Source organism: Helianthus annuus, chromosome 6 (assembly GCF_002127325.2).
Source record: "Helianthus annuus cultivar XRQ/B chromosome 6, HanXRQr2.0-SUNRISE, whole genome shotgun sequence".
NCBI classification, from domain to species: Eukaryota; Viridiplantae; Streptophyta; class Magnoliopsida; order Asterales; family Asteraceae; genus Helianthus; species Helianthus annuus.
This window is the reverse complement of record NC_035438.2, coordinates 113,580-133,754: the sequence shown is the minus strand read 5'-3', so window position 1 is coordinate 133,754 and position 20,175 is coordinate 113,580. Positions and strand designations below refer to the sequence as shown.

The following is a 20,175-nucleotide window of genomic DNA, read 5'->3' as shown; positions in this document are numbered from 1 at the left end:
AGAACAAGCTGTTTTTCGTGTCCGTTTCTTGTTATTCCGCACCTGAAACGGATTAGAACACCTCCGATTGACTCGTTCGGGTCAGCACGCGATCCTACAGGAGAAAGAAAGATGTTGTACAGTAAATGGAGTCGATTTTTGCAGATTGAAACCCTAACACTAGTGTAGATTACGAAATTATGCATAGGTTTCAATCGAAGAACAAGACTAACAAATAGAATTCAAGAGAGGGTTCTTATCGCTTGAGCAACACCGTCGCTTGAAGCTGTAGGTCACGAAGATCTCTAATGATCGATGCTTATTGCTGGTGATTGATAGTGAGACAGAGAGAGGGATGTCGGAGAGGGATGCTGAATTCAGGTTTTGAGGATTAGGGGGAATTTGGGTTTTTGAGAAAATTGGGAAAATTTGGGCGGGGATGATTTTGGTGAGTGTGGGAAACTTGAATATTTTTGGATGAAATTGAAAGTTTATTGAAATTGGATCAGGGATGAGCAAATCCTGATTCTGAATTTCGCCAAAACTAGGTAACGATATTGATACCGAAATATATCGGTACGGTACGGTATTGGTATGGTATCAGTATTTGAAGGTAAAATTCGGTATTCTACCGGTACCGTACCGTATCAAACCGGTACTGATCTCAAAAATACCGATACCGAAAATGCCAAAAAAGTGGATACCGTTTCCGGTACCGAAAAATTTCGGTACGGTATTTTCAGGATCGGGACGGTATCGGGACGGGATTGGGATTTGATACCAAATGCTCATCCCTAAATTGGATAAGTAATAGATAATCTAAGTAAAATAAAAAAAAAAATCTCAAGATAATTGGGCATTAACAATTATTATTATTGTTTATACTTCGGTTTGAAACCATAAAATCATCTAAACTGGTTAACGGATTAGTTACGCAGATGATTTTTATTAAGTTCCAATTGGTAAATTTAGAAATTTCCAACCGTATAGTAAGGTTTGGTTTATGATTTCGACCAAAAATTGGTTAACGGATTAGTTACGCAGACGCTTTTTTATAAAGTTCAAGTAGGTAAATTTAGAATTTTCGAACTGTACAGTATGGTTTGGTTTATAGTTTCGACAAAAAATGGTCGTAAAAAAACAAACCAGACTATGAGAAAATGGGTATGATTAAATGTGTAGAAGAATGCAAAGTTACGGTACAGTTTGCATCAGGCCCAACATAACCCATTAAGACATGTATGATCTATTATTATTCATTGTGATACATTAGGGCCCAACATGATCCATTAAGACATGTATGATCTTATTGTTAGACATTGTGGCCCATTAAGGTCCAATATGGTCCATTAATACATGTATGATCTACCGGTGCCAATTATGATCCATTAAGGTCCAATATGATCCATTAAGACATACATGATCAACTATTGTCCATTTAGGCCCAACATGGTCCACTAAAATATGCATGATGTACTATTGTCCATTGTGATCCATTAAGGCCCAATATAGTCCTTCAAGACATGTATAATATATTCTTCTACATTGTGACCCATTAAGGCCGAATATTGTTCATTAAGACATGTATGGTCTACTATTGACCACTGTGATCCATTAAGGCCCATTTTTTTGTTTCCAACTTCATTTTTGGGTTTATAAACATGAACTTCAGTAACATGATACTTTAATTTAACAAGATTACATGTTACGAGGAACTAGAATAATGAAAGTGCATACATTCCTAAAACCCAATATCGGGTATTCGTAAAACAAGGTGCGGGTATTCCTAAAACCCGGTTATAAATCGGGTATAAAAAACCCGGGTTCGGGTTCAGGACTTAGCTGAAATACCATACCCGGACCCTACCCTACCGGTAGGGTCGGGTTTAAAATACCCAGTTCTTTTTTAATACTCGGTCCGAGTTTTTTTCCCGGGTTTGGGTTTTCTGTGCACCTCTAAGTGGCTTAGAGTTGTAAACGAGACTAGTCGATTGAACCAAACTAGAGTGGAGCTTGGCTCATTTAAAAACTAATTCGATTCGAGCCGGCTTGTTTCTTAGCAGGTCATGGCATATCGAGCCGGCTTGTTTATTTTAAAATAAATTATATTTTTGATATTTTTACACATAATGATAAACCAAAACCAAAAAACAATTAATAATATGGTATTTAGGGTGATAGAAAACTAACATTGTGCAAACTATAAAAAGATCAAGAGAAGAAAGTAGATTATCTCAATCTATATTTTTTTAAATATTCATTACAAATTAAAACTATAGCTTAACAATCTATTTCTTTTGATTAAAAAATAACCATATTACTATTTTTTTAATGGCAACCATATTATTAATTAAACACCACTGCTTAATAATATATTAAAGTTTTAGGTTATAAGTTATATATACGGGGTTTAATTTAAACGAGCCAAACGAACCAAACGAGCGAGCCACGAATCGAACCTACGTATGTTGGGGCTCAACTCATTTACAAACCGAGCTGAGCGGCTCGGATCATTTAAACCGAGTTGATTTTGAGCTTTTTCGAGCAAACTTCGAACAAGGCCCAAGTCGAGCGAACTTCGAGCAAGCCCGAGCATGGCGTTTTTGAACAACCCTACTCTTGAATGTCGACCCAACATGTACATACTGAAAATTCATATGTGGGGACATCTAACATCATTAACTTCTGTCATGTTTGATTTCATATTCAAAAGTATTATATTTGACTTCTAATAAAGTCAATGAAAATTGATGCCAACCACCAAATTTATACAAACATTATGAGCAAATCAAAACACCAGTAACACCAAAGTTTGTCAAAGTTATAATATTCTTATCTTTTCAACGTCAACTGCATTCTACTACCTTGAATGCACATTATTGACTTTTTAAAGTCAACTGGACTATTGTACACCTTTTGAATTGATTAAGATCTTAAAATAATTCACGCTGAACAAAGAATCCATTTGAACCGTTGGAGAAATAATAACCCAAACCGACACATTCATAAAGTACAAAGAATACATTTGAACCGTTACAGAAAAAATAACCCAAATCGACCCATTCATAAAACATTGGTCCATATGGTACATTCCTTTTACCTTACAAGAGGGGTAGAACCAGAACCATTAACCTCTTAAAAGAAACCAAACAAAGAAACAATAATAAAAAAATAAACCAAACTCATAAAAACAAGACATTAATCTTCTCTTCAGCTTCCTAGTCGTCTTGGCCTCTATTCTCCCCATAGCAGCCCCAATCAGCAACCTATTAGCACATCTAACCTGCAACAAAATACAACTAACTATACCCACTAGGGTGTTTATGGTTTATTCCGAAACTAAACTGCTGGAAACTAAAACCAAACCAAACGGAACCCATGCTTAAAAGATTCATACTAACCAGCAACTTCATACCAATAATCCTACCCCTCCCTCAACATATTTAACTCACCAGCCGTAACCTCACCCCATGTCGCTGAAATAAAGTTATAATTTGCAGCTTCATCAAATGATTAATTGCATTTAAAAAAGCTACTTTTAGTAAAAAAAAATTGTTTCCTTTAATACAAAATACCAACTTGATTTAAAAGTTTGTTTCTTAAAAAAGTATTGGACTGAAACTATACTTTCAAACACATTTTCACCATTTCACACCCATATTTTTCAACAAAATAAGTGTTTTGGGTCAACTCGACCTAAACAATTTTGTCCTGAACCAAAGAACTGCTCGGATAACCCAGACCCGTTTAGATTTGTTACCCAACACGCCACCAACCACCCGAAAATCCCTTTATCTACAGAGTAAGTTATTTACCATCAAATCCCTCCAACAACATAGATGTCTAAGTGTCTAACAAGAACCTGAAGCTACATGAAAATAAAACACAACACAATATTAATTCTCCGATTTTATATAGCATATAGGTAACAACGAAATTGAAAATTTCATGCTGATATGAGTTGATTCAGATTTTATATAAAAGTATAGCACTCATAATGAATACACAGTAATAATTGGCTTGTTAGTAATAATTGGCTTGTTTTCTGAAGTGCGTGTATACAAGAAGGGCACATGAAGGAATGGAAATCGAGTGGAACAAGTAAAAACAACAAACACACATACAAGTGAAAAGGAGCCAAATTGCCGAAAAGAAAACATCAACCTGCAACTTTCGAGTTCTTCAATTGTTTCTGCCTTGACAGCTCGTACTGCTTGAGTGCCAGCAAATTTTCCCTAAAGAATTCCACCTCTTCATCTTTCTGCACATCACAAAGATAGCACACGCACAGAACAGTAAGCCAGGTGCATAATTCTAATTATGGCACACGTAATTATCAAAATAGGGGTTCCAATTATGTAGCAAGTACCATCTCCCACGGTCTTATAGCCTTCTTTATATCTTCTTTCTCATCGGAGAGAGAAAGTACATTTGAAGGGGCAAAGAAAGCTGCTTGAGTGCCTCAATGGAGAATGATGGCATAAACGGCTGAAAGGGCAAAGAAGGCAGTATCAATAAATAACATGGTATACATAAAATTACATAATTTTTTGTAGTCTAAAACAAATAAGATCATATCAACAGTGAGCCAATTAATCAAGCCCTATTTTTCAAACTTCAAAGTAATTCGACCAGGCCAAACTAAATTCAGAAAAGCCGACATAACCACATACGAACAGAACTAAATTCATAACCAGAAATTTTTGTTATAAGATTTATATAACCTAATTTTCTCAAAATTTTGGTGTAAATCACCTACCAAACCAAGACGAGCTTCAATCGAGGTTGATGAACTGTGGAAATTTGATATTATCAAAATTTTCTCACAGTTGGATAAGCGCTGAAAGTTGAACGTATGGCAGCAGATGATGGATTAGGGTTGCAACAAGGAGGTGGAGGGTCACGAAGCTGTGACCATATGCCAATAAGACCATATGTAATGGGGCTTTATAAGGGCATGAAAGATTTTGATAATGCCCTTACACCATTACTCATGGGCATTATAGGGGCATGAAGAGTGAGGGGCATTTCTATAATAATGCCCAAAGAGAAGAAAAATAATGGAAAGTAATAAATGAAATGGGCATTAACCATTACACCTTTTTTAAAAGGGCATTATGATGATGATGTGGTGAAAAATGCCCCTTAGTGGGCATTAACCATTACCTATGGTCTAATAGTCATATGTTTTATTTCGAGACCATTTGTAAGTTTTAGCAACACATAAAACTTATAAGTGGCTAACAAAAACTGCTCTTTGATCAGTGCTCATATGTATTATATTTTAGCCACATCATTAAAAATTTACTATAGCAGTTGGTAATGTTTGGTTACATTTTTTTATTGTGACTAGCTATTGTCTTGTTTTTTATTGAAAATATGACTAAAGGTTTTGAAAAGATGTGTTTTCGTCACATGAATTAAAAAAATTACACAAATATCATGGCAGTAGGTCATATTTAGCTACATTTTTCGAGTTGTGGCTAAACTGACTAGTAAATGTCACATTTTTTTTCCGAAAAGTGTGGCTAAAGGTTTTGAAGTGTTATACAATAGTCACATTAATACTAAAATGTGTGACTAAAGGTGTTTTAAAATATAATAAATGACTTTTAGCCACACATTTTTTCAAAAGTGTGGCAGACCGGTTTTGGAAAAAGTGTGGCCGTAGGTCATTTTTCACGTAGTGTTATATTTAATCCGTGTAATACACGAGTTTATAAACTAGTATGGGACAATAAAAAGGGGTGGTGGTGATGATGACGGTGGTGGTGGGTGGTTGTGATAATAATAAAACCACACAGCTACAGCTGCGAGAAAAAAATGGTAGTTTGGTCTTTTCACCCGAAGTCAAACGATCAAACTAACGCCCGTTTGAAAAATGGGTGTATACGCCTACATTTTGCAAGCACAAGGGGGCACATTGCAATCATAAGAGGCAAATTGCAAACGCCCCTAAACCAGAGGCAAATTGCATTTAACTCTTTAGAAAATTAGTGTTTTTTTGTGTTACGATAATTTTGAAATTGAAATTTGTTTTTTAGTTATAGCTGTTTGAATGAGTACCGGTGGAGCCCACCAAGTCGTCCGCTTCCTGGTCCGCCTACCCGGACTTTAAATCTGGACATCATTGACAAACCCCATCCACATCGCTATTGTGTGGTTGCTTGTGGCCTGCGTTCGCCACGTTAGAAACAGACTCCACAACAACGTCACAGTCGCTTATTGATTTGTCATTAAAATACTAATATCGCACAACTAGAACACATATTTAGTTTTAAAATTATAAGGCTTAAGTACAAAAACATAAGCCAAGATTCATGTATGCATATATATGTAACGTTATCGAATCGATATGTATTATTGCAAACAAAAGCACAAGAATCTTGTTGGACAAAAAAATTGTCTTTTCTAATATCTTTGTGGATAAGGTAATGATTACATTTCTATGGCCTTGCTTCACCAACAACACCAGGACAAGGGTTTGGCATGTGGGTTAAACACCAAGATGGTCATGTAAACCCGACACTTTACGCAGGTCATTTTCGACTTCACGTGAACGTTTGAAATTATACGCAATCAAACACTGCTTGATTTCCTTGTTAGGTAGGTAATCTATCCAGAGCTAGGTTCATGCATGCAAACCGGCCATAACATGAAAAATTATATATGTTTCAGTATTATTCATTTGAATGTCATGTAATCAATATACGCTAGACATAAAACACTAGTTGTTTTTACATTTGTCATATAAAACGACAAGAGAACGATAAAATGAGGGGAACTAAAACCTAAACGACACTCCAATACATTTCATTTCATTTCATTTCGTTTTGCTTTTCAAGTGCACACAAAGAAGGAAATAACAGTGTAACACCATATATTCTTTTTCTATATTAATTTAAAATTGCATTTTGATTAGGTATATTTCCAAAATTCTAACTCAACCCGCACCTCTATAGAACACTCACTCACTGCATGCATAGTGCAAGTTGAAGGCTTGCAGTAATTCATATAAACAAAGAAACAATGTTGGTTGTTTGACCAATTATTCATACTGACACATCATGTGCCATGTAAGTTGATTTATGAATGGTCCCTTTGACTAGTAGGATAGAAACTAAAATGACATGTCATATTTTTATTAATTTCTTTTGTCATTTGTTCAAATAGACGACAGGCCACTAATTAACTTTACCCTTATCATATGGACCCCTCCTACAATATCACAGAAATAAACGAACCAGAAACGCTAACATGTCATGTACCGTTTGCATTAAAAGTTGTAAATTGCTTTAACCTCTAGAGAAGTTGTTAGGTCGTCCTATATATAAAGAGAGAGAGAGAGAGAGAGAGAGAGAGAGAGAGAGAGATTCAAGTTAATGTGTATATGCATGCACTCATAGAAAAGTGCTGCTCGATCTGGTATTCTGAATCATGGCAGCTGCAAATTCATCAACCCTTAAAACATTAAAACACTGGTCACTGGTGAGATGTTCAAAGCAAATCCGGGAACAAAAGGCGCGAATCTATATCATATGGAGGTGCACCATGTTTCTTATTTGCTCACATGATGATCATTAACAATTGAATAGCTCAGCTAGGAATTAAGATGTAAGTTGTAGATGTTAACCATCTTTCTCTATAAGTTGTAGAGACAAATGTTTTGTAAGGTGATATATATATATATATATATATATATATATATATATATATGGATTTGAATGATGACATACGAACTTTCAGCAATTTTGTTTTTAAAATTTGCAGATGTATACTGATTGTGCATGTGATTATCTTGAATCTGATGCGCTTGGTATGGTAAACCTTGTGAAATTTGATCAGTCCAACACATGTAATAATTTCTTAGCTATTTAAAACACAACAAAGGCACAAGATTTTTGTGGGGATGTGCATACATACCTTAAAACTTATAGTATTTTGAGTGTACAAATATTACGAAAAATTTAAACTTTTAATTGTATGCACATACATAGTTGTGAGCTGAGTGGTGCATATCCAAAGTAAAGAATCTTGGAACTTACATAGGGAAAATCTCTAAAATAGACAAGTCGATTAAAAATGTCACACAAAAAAGACATGGTAAATGAGTCATTTCCAAACTAAACATTTCAAGTAAAGGGCCTATCAGTCATCGACACGTTAACACATGGAAACTTTTGATCTTTAACCCCTTGAGCCCCACCAATTAAAAACTAATCGGGATTCTCAGCATTTGGAGAAATTACTCTTATCAGTTGAATCTCTGGACTGGAAGAGTGACCCTTAGAAAACTAGAATAGGTGAAAATAAATAACAATTATCATTATCAAAAGGATTATAAGTGTTACCATGACTAGGTCATCAGAAGTATCTCCTTCGGCAATTGCTTTCCTTTTTGATACAGCTTGAAGACCTTTTATCTTCACTTTCTTGATGCCTTTTTGATTTCCAAGCAAATTCTTTTTTATCTTCACTTTCTTAATACTTTTAGCACACTATATATTGTTCTCCAGCTCCCTAGTTGCCACAAAATCAATACGTTCAATGGTTGACTGCGAATCAGCAAAAGCATGATCAGTTAAGATTGCCTGTCCCGCCTCTTCTGCAATAACTACATTCTTACTGCCCTCCAATTTGAAAGAAGCAACTAAGATGGACACTAATCCACCTAGTGCGCTTCCCTGGTCCACCTCCTCCTTTATCTTGTTCACATTATGACGTTTATTGGATAGCTCTGCACTGCATTTTTAAGAATTACATCAGCTACATTTTTATTTATGTTAGCTAGGCAGCTATTGTTGTACTTTCTCGATAATTATAATCAATCAAACAACCAAACATATCCCACTCATAATGAAAAAGTCTGAGCAAATATTTCCTTTATCCTCCCAAAGAAACCCCCGGCTCAAATATATAGAATCAAGCTCACAAAAGAGATTGGCCGTTTCTTGGTTCCATAATTAAAACTGATTGATGCAAAGTTGAGAGAATAACTTACAAAAAGGTAATCTTGTTTACAAATAGAATGAGATTAGTGTAAATTTTTTTGAAATATACTAGTGTAGATAAAAAGATTTAGGATTAATATTCCTAAAATGTACTTTTATGCATACTTATTGAAAAAAAAAATACGTGCCTCTCTTAGAGAGGAAGTTTAAAGTTCATATCTGGGCAAAGAAGAATAATTTAGGATTATTAGTGTAAAGTAGGGGTAACATTTGGTGTTCAAAGAAAATTAGCAGAGCTGAGTTTTTTAGAAAATGTTTCATTAATCTAGTTTTAATTATTTAACTGCAAAATAGACTAAAATTTCATACTATTCCATAGTTATGAAGCTTGGTTCTTGTAAAATAAGTCTATAACAGTAACCAAGTTTCTTTTATATCATTTTTTTTATAAAAAAATTCATAAAAATTACAATATTGAAACCTTAATGGTTACTTAGTTATATGCATAACAAGAGGACACAGTTTTGCAACAATCAGACAACGATGAGATTTGATTACTTGTTTTAAAAGGTTATCCTTTTTTTTTATAAAACAAAGCCACTTTAAAAACTACCCAACCAAACCAACGCTCTATCCAGCTTTGCCACTGTAATGTTCAAACTTGCAAGGGAGTTTTTCAACTTACTGTAACGTATCGAGTACTTGGCCACCATCTATGAGAAACTCTAGCAACTGTAACAAAAAGGAGACCATATATAGTTTGCATTGCTACCTTGGAAATCTCCACTACTTGTTGTTTCAAACTCTTAACCTCTTGTTCCACCTTATTCATCTGGATTTTTTCGCATGCAAGTGCTGCTTCAGCAAAAGCTTCGTTTTCTTGCTTCTTTTTTATTGCCAACTCATTGCTCATCGAAGCTGAAGTCAATCTCGTATTCAGGGATCTACTCATCTAATATAAAAACAAATCAATATATAGTATACGTGTGACCCCAATGCAACAAATATTGATCAACAACAGGGGTGGTTTGCTAATCCTACACCCTTTTCAAACGGGCGTTTGAGGTTCCACCAAATGGTCGTTTGACTATTAGGGCTTGTGTCATAAGTTGGATCAACAAAGCAAAGTGCCTAGATACCTGGTCAAGAAGTTGGAAAAATGTATCCCCATCATCCAACAAACGTGATGAATGAAGTTGAAACACCTCCATTTTCGTAGCTAAAATAGCTTTATGTAGATAGAGTTTTCTGACAAGCTGCAGATAAAGCTATAATTAAAATGGGGGAAACTATCCGGACACCCACTGCGCCTAAATCCACACTTTTGCAAACCTAGACGCCTCGTATAGACCTATACGAGGCGTCCATGCACTGAATTCGATGGGTGTACAGAGGGTGTCAGGCACGTTGTTTAAGGAACCCTATACGCAGGGTATGGGGCTATACGAGGCGTCTCTGTTTGGTATTTTTTTTTGGCTGAAATGAGGGGTGTTTTGGTGGGTTTTGGGTTGGTTTTTTGGATGGTTTTTGAAGATGTGTTTTTTTGATGAAATTTTTTTAGGTTTTAAAAAAAGTTTTTTTTTTCTTTTTTACATTATAAAAAGTTGTTGTTTTTTAAAAATTAACTATTTGCCTTTAAAAATCGTTTTTTTTTTATTTTTAAAAAAGTTTTGTTTTTTTTTTGTTTTTTACACTATAAAAAGTTTAAAAATTTTTTTTGTTTCAGCGTCGATTAAATCAACTATTTTAAAAATCGGCTCTTTAAATATATTATATTGTTTTTAACATTTTACTTTTTTAAATATTATTCTTTCGATTAAAATTTTATTTCTTTCAAATATTGTTTCCGTATTATATTCAGGGGTTATATTGTTTCCGTATTATCTAAATTTAAGAGAACAATCATTGAGTAACCGAATAACTGAAAACAAACATAAATATGACATATATAAGATAACTGTTTACATCCATAACAAAAATATAGAAGATAAGTTTGTACATCCACAATAACAATAAAAACAACAACAGGTCTATGCATCCAAATCCGAATCTGAATCCTGATGCTGCTGCTGCGGCTGGTGCTGCTGCTGCGGCTGCTGCTGCTGATGTGGTGCTCGAACCGGTGGAAGCGGTATCGGGGGTAATCCCTCTCTCTCTCGTCTATCCTGCTCCGCCCGTACCAACCAACCTACCAAATCGTCGAGCCTGTCAAGCCTGGCTCGTACATCCGGATGTAGCGCAGCTCCTGGGGCACCACCTCGAATAACGTGACGTGGAAACTGAGGTGCCCCGGCAGGTGGCGGTGGCTGTGGCGCCGCTGCACCGTCTAGATCCTCCGGAGGGTCCTCCACGGGCACTACATCAGCAGGATCTGCAGGAGGATGAACGTCCTCGAAATGCTCTGGTAGGGCCTCCTCTCTCCATACGCCCCCCTCGCGGTTTTTAAACCGCGGGCCAACCGGGAACCTCTTGATAACCCTCATCCCCCATAGCGACTGCATACCCATCCGCGTCGGCATGATGGCCGGCGTCCGTAGATGTGGGTCCTGATGTGGTACGAGGCCTAATGAACGGGCAATGACGGTCACGTACGCCCCGCCATACAAAAATCCGCGCTCCTGCCGGTGATGGCCGGAGGCGAAGTACTGGGCTAGACCGTGTGCTAGCGCGCACGGCCTCCTATACAACAAACAATATAGGAAAAAAAGATCTGTGGTCGTACACCACTCACGGCTGTAGCCGCGCGCTGATATAGAAGTGGCGAGCAAATGGTGCAGATACCTGCAGATAGTGTTAGCGAAATACAAAAACAGAGATTAATAAACAGTGCATATAATCACAATAATTGCAATAATAAACGTACATACCTGTATAGTGGGTCGCTAACAAACGACACCCTCCCCTTCGACTTGTCATGCTCCCAATGATCCGCCCCCGCAATCACCTGCCAAAACCCAACAAGAGTGGGTTTTTCAACCACCACTAGCCCCGCTGTGTAGATCTCAGTCTCGATCTCCTCCTGCATGTATAAACCACAGCGCACCGCAAACTCTGCTAGCGTCATCGAACGCTGAACGCCAGCAAGCCTGAAAGAAACCTCAGGCGGAGGGGGAGCACCTGGGTACGGAATCATAAATAAAACAATATAATAATAAATAATAAATAATAAATAATAATAATAATATTAATAACAATAACAATAATTAATAATAATAATAATAATATAAATAAATAAATAAATAAATAAATAAATAAATAATATTAATAAATAAATAAATAAATATCAATAACATTCACCTGGGTACGGAATCGGCACTGGCTCCCCAGGAGGGTGAAATGTGAATGACGAAATGAACTCGACCAGCAGCTCCCTGTAGGTCGGCGTGTGCGCCAAATCAAAAAGACGATGCGACGGCGAATCGATAGGTATAAACCGACGCACTCTCGGCGTCTCAGCAATCTCCTCCATCGCATCCCAGTCGATCGATGCATGCGATCCAACGTGCATCCTCCTAAGCTTCTGGCAATGACGGGCGGCGTCAGTGCCGTCGGGAAACTCTAGATAGGGATGCCCCTGCAACGTATCCACAGGCGGTCGCTGTCTCCGTCGTGGACCCTGCTGAACCGGCTCTATGTGAATGTCATCGCCCGGCATCAGATCGTCCTCCATAATAAATACTGTATACGTATACAATAATAATAATATTAATAAATAATAAATAATAAATAATAAATAATAAATAATAATATTAATAACAATAACAATAATTAATAATAATAAATAATAAATAATAAATAATAATATTAATAACAATAACAATAATTAATAATAATAATAATATAAATAAATAAATAATAAATAATAAATAATAATATTAATAACAATAACAATAATTAATAATAATAATAATATAAATAAATAAATAATAAATAATAAATAATAATATTAATAACAATAACAATAATTAATAATAATAATAATAATATAAATAAATAAATAAATAAATAAATAAATAAATAAATAAATAAATAATAATAATATTAATAATAATGTTTTTAATAATAATAATTAATAAATAATAATAATAATAATAATAATATTTAATAATATAATTAATAAATAATAATAATATTTAATAATAATTAATAAATAATAATAATAATATAATTAATAAAAAAAAAAAAAACAGACCCTCGTATAGCCCTCGTATAGGGCTATACTCAGCGTCCTGTTCCACAAGTTCTTCATCATCATCAACATCAAACCCCCAAAACCCAACCAAATTCAACTTTTAGGGCAAACCTACGGTCTAAAGGCATAAACGAGACAAAAATACTTAACTACGGGATGAAATACGTACCGGTGATGCTTCGATTCTTCAAAAATACGGTTGAAATACGTACGAGGCGTATAGATCAGAATGCACCGTATATGTGTGTGTTTTTGTTTGTGTGTGTGATCTGTGTCGTCTAGGCCCCCCCCCTGTGTTATACGAAGCCTAGACGCCTCGTATAGACCTATACGAGGCGTCTATGCTTTTTGCTAAATGACATTTTTGCCCCTGTTTTACCCTTAGTATAGCCTTTTATCAGGGGCAAAATGGTAATTAACCATTCCAAAAAGATATTTCTGGAATGGTTAATTACCATTTTGCCCCTGAAAAAAGGCTATACTAAGGGGTAAACAGGGGCATAATGGTAATTTCATAATACATTTTATTAATTAAAAAAAGAAATGGGAAAAAGTAACCGCCTCAACTGTACTCCTCGTACAGGTCTGTACGAGTCGTACAATTTTGAAATTACCTTTTAGCCCCTGCTAAGTGGCTATACTGGGGGCATATCAGGGGTAAAATAGTAATTAACTAAAAAGATTTTCAAAATTCAAATTCAAAATTCAAATTTAAACCGCTCAAAGAGACGCCCCGTACAGGTCTGTACGAAGCGTCTACTTTCAAAAAATTCAAATTTTGAATTTCAGAAATTCAAAAATTGAATTTTCAAAATCCCGCTCAAATAGACGCCCCGTACAGGTCTGTACGAGGCGTCTGGTTGGAGTAAAATTACCTTTGAGCCCCTGGAATAAGCCTATATTGGGGGCCTATCAGGGGCTAAATGGTCTTTTCTGCAATATTATACGAGGGGTCTAGTCCTATACGAAGCGTATAGTTTTTTTTTGTAGAAAAATTTAAAAAAATACTATTAATTCCAAAAAAATATTATTAATTACAAAAAAAATACTATTAATTACAAAGTTACACTATTAATTCCAAAAAAAATACTATTAATTACAAAAAAATACTAATAATTACAAAAAAATACTAATAATTACAAAAAAAATTCTATTAATTACAAAAAAATACTAATAATTACAAAAAAATTCTATTAATTCCAAAAAAATACTATTAATTACAAAAATCATTCTTCCGTGTAACTATCTATGTAATTAAGACTGGGGTTTGATCTTGGTCGAGGATTCATTATCGATGTATACCATTCTAGACGTGGCAAGTACATATCTTCCCATTGTTCTGTGTGGGGTCTTCGGTGGGTCAACCATAGCCCGTGTGCTGGTGGCATAGGATAATCCCCTTCCAGCTTAACATGTATGAAGTGGTTCTCGTTAACATGTGTAAGCGTTATGAATAATGGTTGTTGATTAGCCGGAGGACTTAGTATTGGGAAGTAAGTGGAACTCGCACCCATGGTTGTCGTTAACAGGTGCACCCCGATACCGTACGTTTGTGCAATAAGAAGTCCTGCAAAGGGGAAGTCCATCCAGTGATTCTCCCCACAACCGGCCACTGAATCCCAAATTAGGCCCTGACGATGCGTGTAAAAATAACCTGCAGCCCATGCTTCAAATATTGGGAACCAGATCGATTCGTTCTGATCCATTTCTTGGACAAGGTCCCTTCTAATACGCCCCCATGAACTCTGATCCATCCCTAAGCCCACAGCCACAGACCGAAACCCACAATGACCGTCCGGCATCACATCTCGTATGCACGAGACGTACGGATGGAACACTGGCGGAATGTCAGACTTAAACCGTTCGATGATTCCCACGTACTCGTCCCCAATGATTAAAGGAAAACCGTGATCATCTCGTGTCTCTTTCTTCTTAGAACTCTTTGAACGGCTTAGGGTCGCTTTGGGTTTTTGGGACCTTATAACCGACTGTTGTGAGGCTTGAGACGGAACGTACGAGCTGTGGCGAGGTTTATCGTACTTACTTTGTCGTGAACCTTCAAAGCACGTGTTTGCATCACCGAAGGAGCTTCTCCTCAATTCTTCATCTATACGAGAGGCCTCGTCCAACCTTTCTTGTACCTGCTTTGTTGTTGGTCGGCCACGAGTATTTTGTTGGACAACCGGTGGTTTCTTGGTAGATTTCGTTGGAGTCAACACCGCTTTAATCTTTGAAAGCAGGCTTTTTTGCTGAGCTGGAGGGTGCGACTGTAATTGTTGTCTAACAACATCTAGCTCTTCGACCACGTCAAGGGAGTCGTCTATCAATTTACAACTTTGGAAGTTAAGTTTCCGCCAGAAGACGTCTATGTCTTCGAGTTGAATCGGACGCTCTGCACGGTTAAAAACAATATTGTTTAGGTAAAATGAAGGAAAGGAAATATATCACACAAGTGTTGTACGACGTTCAACAATTATTACCTTCACGCATGTACTTTTCTATCCTACAAGCACAGGGCAACCCACAGCTGTGCCACATTTGGCAACCACATGATGAATTAAAGCGCTCCAAGACATCTAGCCTCCTAATTGCCTCTCCATGCAACAAGTCAAGGGCTTTGTGGGATACTTTTCCAAGTAGGTGTTGAAACATCGGGTGTTTGTGGTGTTTCATTGTTTTTTCGATGCTTTCTCGAAAAGTCTTCCTTATTTCACCGAACTGTGTCTCAACTATATCCCGGACACAACCAACTATACGGTCCAGCGAGCTCCTATCTTCGACGTATCTCTTTAAGTTGGCATGTTGGCTCTCAACTCTGTTTGTAGTACGATTACCAAAGTTGCGCCTCTTATCAGTCCACGCAAAGACAAACATCTCCTTATAGTCTTTTAGCCAGTTATCGTACACGTATTTGAAGACTCCTAAAAAGTAAAAATAATTTAATAAAATTTGCATAGGTGAGTCGTATGTTATTAGAAAAACTTACTAGAACGTTTGCACTCCACAAGTCGCTTTCGCATGTTGCGCAAGTGGTAGTCGTAGATGGGTATGGATGGAGACTCAATCAATGAACCCCAGAATGACAAAAATTTCTTCCAGTCGTCGTCTGTGAAGGCACCCTTGCAGTGCTTCATAACATTCTGTTGTATGTGCCACCTGCAAAGAAGCCTGGAGGCGTCTGGAAATACTTTAGCACACGCGCCCATAAGGGCTAGGTCTCTATCCGTTAAAATCACACGTGGCTCCATACATTCATCCAACATTGCCTTAACCCTCTCAAGCACCCACACAAAGTTATCACCCCGTTCTTTACTAACAACGGCATGCGCGATAATAAACGATTTGTTGGTAGGCGTCATACCAACAATCTGGATAAAGGGCATATTGTATATGTTTGTCTTGTACGTTGCATCGATCATCATGACGTGGGGGAATGCACGCCACAAGACTCTCGAGTCCCGATGAAGAAAGAAGATCTCTGTTACGATCTCTGTTCCGGGTTCTTCCCGGATCTCGTAAATAAAGTCGTTCTTCATCAGCACATTTTCTAGTGACTGCATGGGAGTCAATCCTTGTCTTTGTTCGGCTCTAATCTTCGCTACAACGTTTTGAACGTCTTTCTGAACATGAAACCTGTCGGGGTCCTGCTTCCTTATCGTTTGAAATATTTTGCGCGGCTCCATGTTTTGAGCTGTCAGCTGCTCGATCAGTTTCATTTCGCTTGGAGTAAACCTTCGCACAAACGCGTGGGCCGACAGGTCCTCACAAAGTTCGTGGTTATGTTCAATTGTTCCGTCTTTTATCTCCCAGGTTTCATACGGGTGGTTTCGGACAGCCAGCAGGTAAAACGGGCAACCGGTTTTTTTGCTTCCAGCTTTTCTAAGTGTTGCTGTACTCTGGTGCTCACCACCACGATCACATTCAAGCCATACCCTCCCGGTTCTTCCCCCGATTTTCTTTGATCGACGGGTGACAATAACGAAACCATCCGCATTTGCTATTTCTTGTATCCGTTTCTTTAGTTCATCTAAGGAGTTGAAAACCTGTAACATCGACAATATTAATAATAATAATAATAATAATAATAATAATAAAATATTAATAATAAAATAGTAATTTATACCGTCTTTTTTAAGTACAGACTGTCCAGAATGGGAGGTGCTTCACCACCATATCTACCATATCCACCATAACCACCATATCCTCCAACGTCCGAATTGTTTTGATGAACATAAGGAGTGCCCGGGGAAATGAATTGCTGATGATCACCGTCTCCTCCGTATCCACCGTATCCCCCGTATCCACCGTATCCACCATATCCACCGTCTCCTCCGTATCCACCGTCTCCTCCGTATCCACGGTCTCCTCCGTATCCACGGTCTCCTCCGTATCCACCGTCTCCTCCGTATCCACCGTCTCCTCCGTATCCACCGTGTCCTCCGTATCCACCGTCTCCTCCGTATCCACCGTCTCCTCCGTATCCACTAGCATGGTATGAGTCATCTACACGGGCTGTTTCATCAACAGGAGGATGCTTGTTCAAATCTAGAAACGGGCTGTTTTGTTTTCCTTGTATACTAGACACAACCTCCTCTTGCTCATTAGAATCGGGAATGCCAGACTCCTCCAAAATAGACAACCGTATCATCATTAGTAAATAATAAACGAAAACAACAAGTAATTATAACATTTACGCTAATAACTGTTACCGGAACGCTTTCGTGCCCCCAGTTTTCGCTAGAATATTGCCCGAAGATATAGTTGCCGTTCCAATATGATGACATTTCAACACTCCGGGATGATAATAACGCAAACACAAATAAAAAAACAAACAGAATGTGAGTGTTTGTTTGTTGAAACCTCGGATGTGGACCAAGAACGCACTGTAGGTTGCATTTTATGGGAACTAAAGACGCCTCGTATAGGTCTTTACTCCCCGTATGCCTTTAAGTCATGTCAGACATAGTCCCTTCATAGTCAAATCGGTCAGTCCAAGACGCCTCGTATAGGTCTATACGAGGCGTCTAAGGGCCTTCGTATTGGCCCCTCGTACAGGCCTAGACTCCCCGTATAAGTTGACTGATGTGACGTTGTACGAGGTGCAGAAGTTGGTCGGGAAAAGCAACCCTATACGCTTCGTATAGCCCTATACGAAGCGTATAGAAGGGTGTGGATTTAGGGAAAAAGGTGTCTGAATATGTACACCCATTAAAATAAACATAGGAAAGGCAAACTTTTCGGGGTTTCCAGACTCCTGAGGTGGTTAAGTCTGGTTATGGGGCTGAAGATAAATCATAGGAAATGCAAACTTTTCGGGGTTGGGGTCCATAATGCGGAAGTGGCTCGGTTGGCTTCCCGGTTGAATTGCGAGGCTGGGTCGTTACCGTTCTTGTATCTGGGAGTTCCAATTGGGGCAAATATGAAGAGGGCAAAATTTTGGAATCCTGTTGTTGAAAGGGTCAGTGCTAGACTTTCCAAATGGAAAGCGAGACACTTGTCGTTTGCGGGCAGATTAACTTTAGCCAAGTCAGTCTTGGGGAGCATTCCAGCATATTATCTATCGTTGTTCTTGGCTCCGAAATGCGTCTTAAATAAGATTGATAAAATCAGACGGGATTTCGTGTGGGGTATTTCGGACACGAGGAAAAAAATGAGATGGGTTAAATGGGATTCCATACAGCGATCGAAGAAGTCCGGTGGTCTCGGGGTGGGAAGAATTAGAGATTTCAATCTGGCAATGTTGACTAAATGGTGGTGGAGATTCAAAGCGAACCCGAATCACCTTTGGGCTCAAGTTATCGGCTCGGTCCATAAGTACAACTCGACGAATCAGCTTATTCCGGTTTCAAATTCTATTCCCGGGGTTTGGAAGGATATTGGTTGTATGGACCCGGAACTTAAAAAGATGGGCATCGACATACATCAGAATCTGGTAGCGAGTAACGGTTTATGGAAGTGGAGGTCTAACTCGGATGATACCTTCACGGTCAAACAGGTGCGATTTGATTTGGAAAAAGCTCTGGGGACCGACTCGGGCTGCATACCGGGTTTCGAGTGGTTAAGTTGGGCCCCTCCCAAAGCCAATCATCTTCTGTGGAGAGCTCTTCTCGGGAAAATCGCGTCCAGGATCGGCTTAGCTCATAGGGGTGTTACTTTGTCCGATGTGTTATGCCCCCGGTGCGGTTTAGCCGATGAAGATTCAGATCACATTTTTCTTAATTGTCTGTGGGCGAAAAGTATTTGGTGGAACGTGCTCTCATGGATTCGGATTCAGTTCCCGGTTTCTTGCGATACTTTGGCCGAGTTGATAAGTTACATTAAAGGGGCTCCAGGAGGGAAGGTATGGAAAAAATTGGTGCACGCCATTGTCATTGCTACTGTTTGGAGGATTTGGAGTGCGCGAAACGCTAAAGTGTTCGAAGACAGCTTCATTCCTATTATGAAGACGGTCGAGTTTGTGAAAGAAGACGCCTTTCTTTGGATTTGCAACCGCTCTAATCTCAAGAATCCTGCTTGGAACAATTGGAGGTTGTTTGACGTCAGTAGTCTAGTTTAATGTTTTGTCCTGGTTGTTTTGTTTTCATGCTCGTTTTCTTTTGTTGGTTGTTTCCCAGCTTCTTGCTGGCTCTTTATATTCATATATAAAGTGGTTTTGCTGTTAAAAAAAAATAATAAACAAAGTGATAAAGTAAAGTAAAACAGCCGCACGCAAGTATAGTAGTCACAAACATTGTCTTTTGTTTCCTCTGCATGTTGGAGTGCCTTTTTACATTCATCCAACTTCACAAGAATATCTAAGCTACTCTGCGCCGCTTCTTCTTTTGCTTGCTCCGCAGTTTTCTCTTTACATTCCACTTCTCTCATGAGGTTGATAACAGACTCCATTTTCATAACCAGGGTGTTCTGTAGAAGAAACCATAGCATCAAGTAACAAGTAATCAAAAAGTAATGAGACATGTTTATAATCAAAGTAAAAGTTACCTTGTTATCTCTAGCATCATTAATGGTAGCGTCAATAAGTTGAGTGATACCCATTTGGCTTGGAGTATCCTC

At 37.9% G+C, this 20,175-nt stretch overlaps 4 protein-coding genes and 2 long non-coding RNA genes across 8 annotated transcripts; 2 read left to right on the top strand and 4 right to left on the bottom strand.

Moving 5' to 3' along the window:
* Positions 1-2,959: 2,959 nt before the first annotated feature.
* Positions 2,960-4,938, bottom strand: LOC110864260. 2 transcript variants are annotated; one of them, XR_002549770.2, is made up of 4 exons: positions 4,739-4,938; positions 4,349-4,467; positions 4,144-4,240; positions 2,960-3,847 (listed from the first exon to the last, which is right to left on the bottom strand). It is a non-coding gene; the product is annotated as an uncharacterized LOC110864260 (long non-coding RNA). The 2 variants fall into 2 exon arrangements; XR_004859806.1 differs by having other exon boundaries at positions 2,962-4,240; positions 4,739-4,929.
* Positions 4,939-7,240: 2,302 nt separating this feature from the next.
* LOC110864262 lies at positions 7,241-8,274 on the top strand. The gene is made up of 2 exons (XR_002549772.2): positions 7,241-7,593; positions 7,750-8,274. It is a non-coding gene; the product is annotated as an uncharacterized LOC110864262 (long non-coding RNA).
* LOC110864261 lies at positions 8,026-10,346 on the bottom strand. 2 transcript variants are annotated; one of them, XR_004859805.1, is made up of 4 exons: positions 9,703-10,346; positions 9,616-9,662; positions 8,331-8,721; positions 8,026-8,250 (listed from the first exon to the last, which is right to left on the bottom strand). XR_004859805.1 is itself a non-coding variant. In XM_022113295.2 (3 exons), the coding sequence occupies exons 1-3, from the start codon at positions 9,880-9,882 to the stop codon at positions 8,478-8,480; spliced, it is 471 nt and encodes a 156-aa protein (XP_021968987.1). In that variant the 5' UTR covers positions 9,883-10,346; the 3' UTR covers positions 8,026-8,477. The 2 variants fall into 2 exon arrangements, 1 of the variants encoding a protein (XP_021968987.1); XM_022113295.2 differs by having other exon boundaries at positions 8,026-8,721.
* A 371-nt stretch (positions 10,347-10,717) lies between these two features.
* On the bottom strand, positions 10,718-16,894 carry LOC118479654. The gene is made up of 4 exons (XM_035974283.1): positions 16,109-16,894; positions 12,228-12,608; positions 11,798-12,047; positions 10,718-11,711 (listed from the first exon to the last, which is right to left on the bottom strand). Exons 1-4 carry the CDS (start codon positions 16,836-16,838, stop codon positions 10,961-10,963), a joined length of 2,112 nt encoding a protein of 703 aa, XP_035830176.1. The 5' UTR covers positions 16,839-16,894; the 3' UTR covers positions 10,718-10,960.
* Positions 14,300-15,820, bottom strand: LOC110864263. The gene is made up of 2 exons (XM_022113296.2): positions 15,603-15,820; positions 14,300-15,514 (listed from the first exon to the last, which is right to left on the bottom strand). The coding sequence occupies exons 1-2, from the start codon at positions 15,793-15,795 to the stop codon at positions 14,349-14,351; spliced, it is 1,359 nt and encodes a 452-aa protein (XP_021968988.2). The 5' UTR covers positions 15,796-15,820; the 3' UTR covers positions 14,300-14,348.
* Positions 16,895-18,397: 1,503 nt separating the features above from the next.
* Positions 18,398-19,678, top strand: LOC110866029. The gene has a single exon (XM_022115384.1). It carries the CDS (start codon positions 18,398-18,400, stop codon positions 19,676-19,678), a length of 1,281 nt encoding a protein of 426 aa, XP_021971076.1.
* The last annotated feature ends 497 nt before the right edge of the window (positions 19,679-20,175 follow it).

Excerpts from the sequence above, each read along its gene's own strand:
- LOC110864261 (XM_022113295.2), bottom strand. The coding sequence starts at position 9,882 with ATGAGTAGATCCCTGAATACGAGATTGACTTCAGCTTCGATGAGCAAT. Across the intron at positions 9,663-9,702 it reads AAGTAGTGGAGATTTCCAAG|TTGCTAGAGTTTCTCATAGA; the intron begins GTAGCAATGCAA and ends TTTTTGTTACAG. Across the intron at positions 8,722-9,615 it reads CAAGTACTCGATACGTTACA|TGCAGAGCTATCCAATAAAC; the intron begins GTAAGTTGAAAA and ends TTAAAAATGCAG.
- LOC110864263 (XM_022113296.2), bottom strand. The coding sequence starts at position 15,795 with ATGAAACACCACAAACACCCGATGTTTCAACACCTACTTGGAAAAGTA. Across the intron at positions 15,515-15,602 it reads AGAAAAGTACATGCGTGAAG|AGCGTCCGATTCAACTCGAA; the intron begins GTAATAATTGTT and ends TTAACCGTGCAG.
- LOC118479654 (XM_035974283.1), bottom strand. The coding sequence starts at position 16,838 with ATGAAACTGATCGAGCAGCTGACAGCTCAAAACATGGAGCCGCGCAAA. Across the intron at positions 12,609-16,108 it reads TGTGGAGTGCAAACGTTCTA|TATTTATTATGGAGGACGAT; the intron begins GTAAGTTTTTCT and ends ATACGTATACAG. Across the intron at positions 11,712-11,797 it reads GTTAGCGACCCACTATACAG|GTATCTGCACCATTTGCTCG; the intron begins GTATGTACGTTT and ends CACTATCTGCAG.
- LOC110866029 (XM_022115384.1), top strand. The coding sequence starts at position 18,398 with ATGGGGCTGAAGATAAATCATAGGAAATGCAAACTTTTCGGGGTTGGG.